Source organism: Galeopterus variegatus, unplaced genomic scaffold, assembly GCF_000696425.1.
Source record: "Galeopterus variegatus unplaced genomic scaffold, G_variegatus-3.0.2 Scaffold3398, whole genome shotgun sequence".
Lineage (NCBI taxonomy): Eukaryota > Metazoa > Chordata > Mammalia > Dermoptera > Cynocephalidae > Galeopterus > Galeopterus variegatus.
The window spans coordinates 63386-64599 of NW_007729509.1; the positions used below are offsets into that span (position 1 = coordinate 63386).

Consider the following 1214-nt stretch of genomic DNA (forward strand, 5'->3'; position numbering starts at 1 on the left):
CCCCCCCCCCGCCGCAGACAGGCCCAGAGCCACATGGGGACAGGGTGTGCTGCAAAAGGGGGGGTGCTGGGGTGGGGTTTCAGCCAATGACTATACAGGAAAATTTTCCACTCGCAGCACACTTGCCTTGGAGATAGCGAAACTGACTGCTATGTTTCATCACTACTGGCTCTAAGAGGATTAGCTGATAAAGACCCTGAACTCTGAGTGACCCCAGGAAGTTTTGATGGACCGAACTGAAGACACTTCCCTGACCAACAAACCATAGGCTTGTCTTAACCAACTGTCCTACCCAGAGTGTTAGTTTTCCATGTGTACTTAGCATAACCACCATGAACTCCCTTTCTAGCACTTAGAACGCCTCTATTTCTACACAGTGTGTGTGTGTCTCCCCTTGCCTGGCAAATTAACAGACTGGGCTGTGTCATTTTTTTTAGAGTGGAACCTTCAGAGTCCTGGTCCCCACCCTGGAATTCTCCATCCTGTAAGCCACCGGCCCAGGGCAGCAGCCCACACTTGGCTCACAGTAGACAAGGGCAGGTGGGCCTGCCTCCTCCACCCTCTCTCTTACCTGGGCTGTTGCCAGCCAGGCCACTCTCCATCCCTGGAGGCCTCCCAGGGTATCAGCACAGACTGGGTCCGGGCCCTGTCATCTGTGGATGAGATGGGAGTAACAGAAAGAGAATTGGCCTGTGGGACAAGGACAAAAACTGGGTTTCCCAGACCCCCTCCCATCTCATAGAACACACTCTTTCTCAAAGAACTTTTCTATCCATGACCTTGGTTGAAATGTGGGGGGGGGGTTTAATTGCACATGTACCTGCCAGCAGGTAAAATAGGCATAATTCCCATTTTACAAAGAGGACACTGAAGCCAGAGAGAGCCCCTCTGTGATCATGCTGCTACGTGGATGCCCCAGACTTCTGCCTGGCTGTCCCCTCTGCCCCCAGATCTCTGCCTGGCTCGCCCGTTTCTTCCAGCTTTTTGCTGAAATGTCACCTTCTCAGTGTGGCCTTCCCTGGCACCTCTGCACACAGTCACAAGCCAAACTCCGCCTCACATTTCCTAACACTTTTCACCACATGACACGATCTTTACTTGTCTGTTTATTCACCACCACCACGGGGACATGAACTTTTCATGCTCACTGTTGAATCCCAGTGCTGGGAACAGAACCCGGTGAAAGAAGGCACTTAACACGCATGGCATAAACA

The 1214-nt window shown here is 52.1% G+C and overlaps 1 protein-coding gene across 1 annotated transcript in view; it reads right to left on the bottom strand.

The window, feature by feature from the left end:
- The window catches only part of ZNF775 (zinc finger protein 775), a 9001-nt gene extending 8399 nt beyond the window's left edge, over positions 1–602 (bottom strand). Inside the window, exon 1 of the mRNA XM_008584883.1 lies at positions 572–602. Coding sequence (XP_008583105.1) covers positions 572–602 — 31 coding nt within the window. The remainder of the gene's footprint in view (positions 1–571) is intronic.
- Between the last annotated feature and the right edge of the window lie 612 nt (positions 603–1214).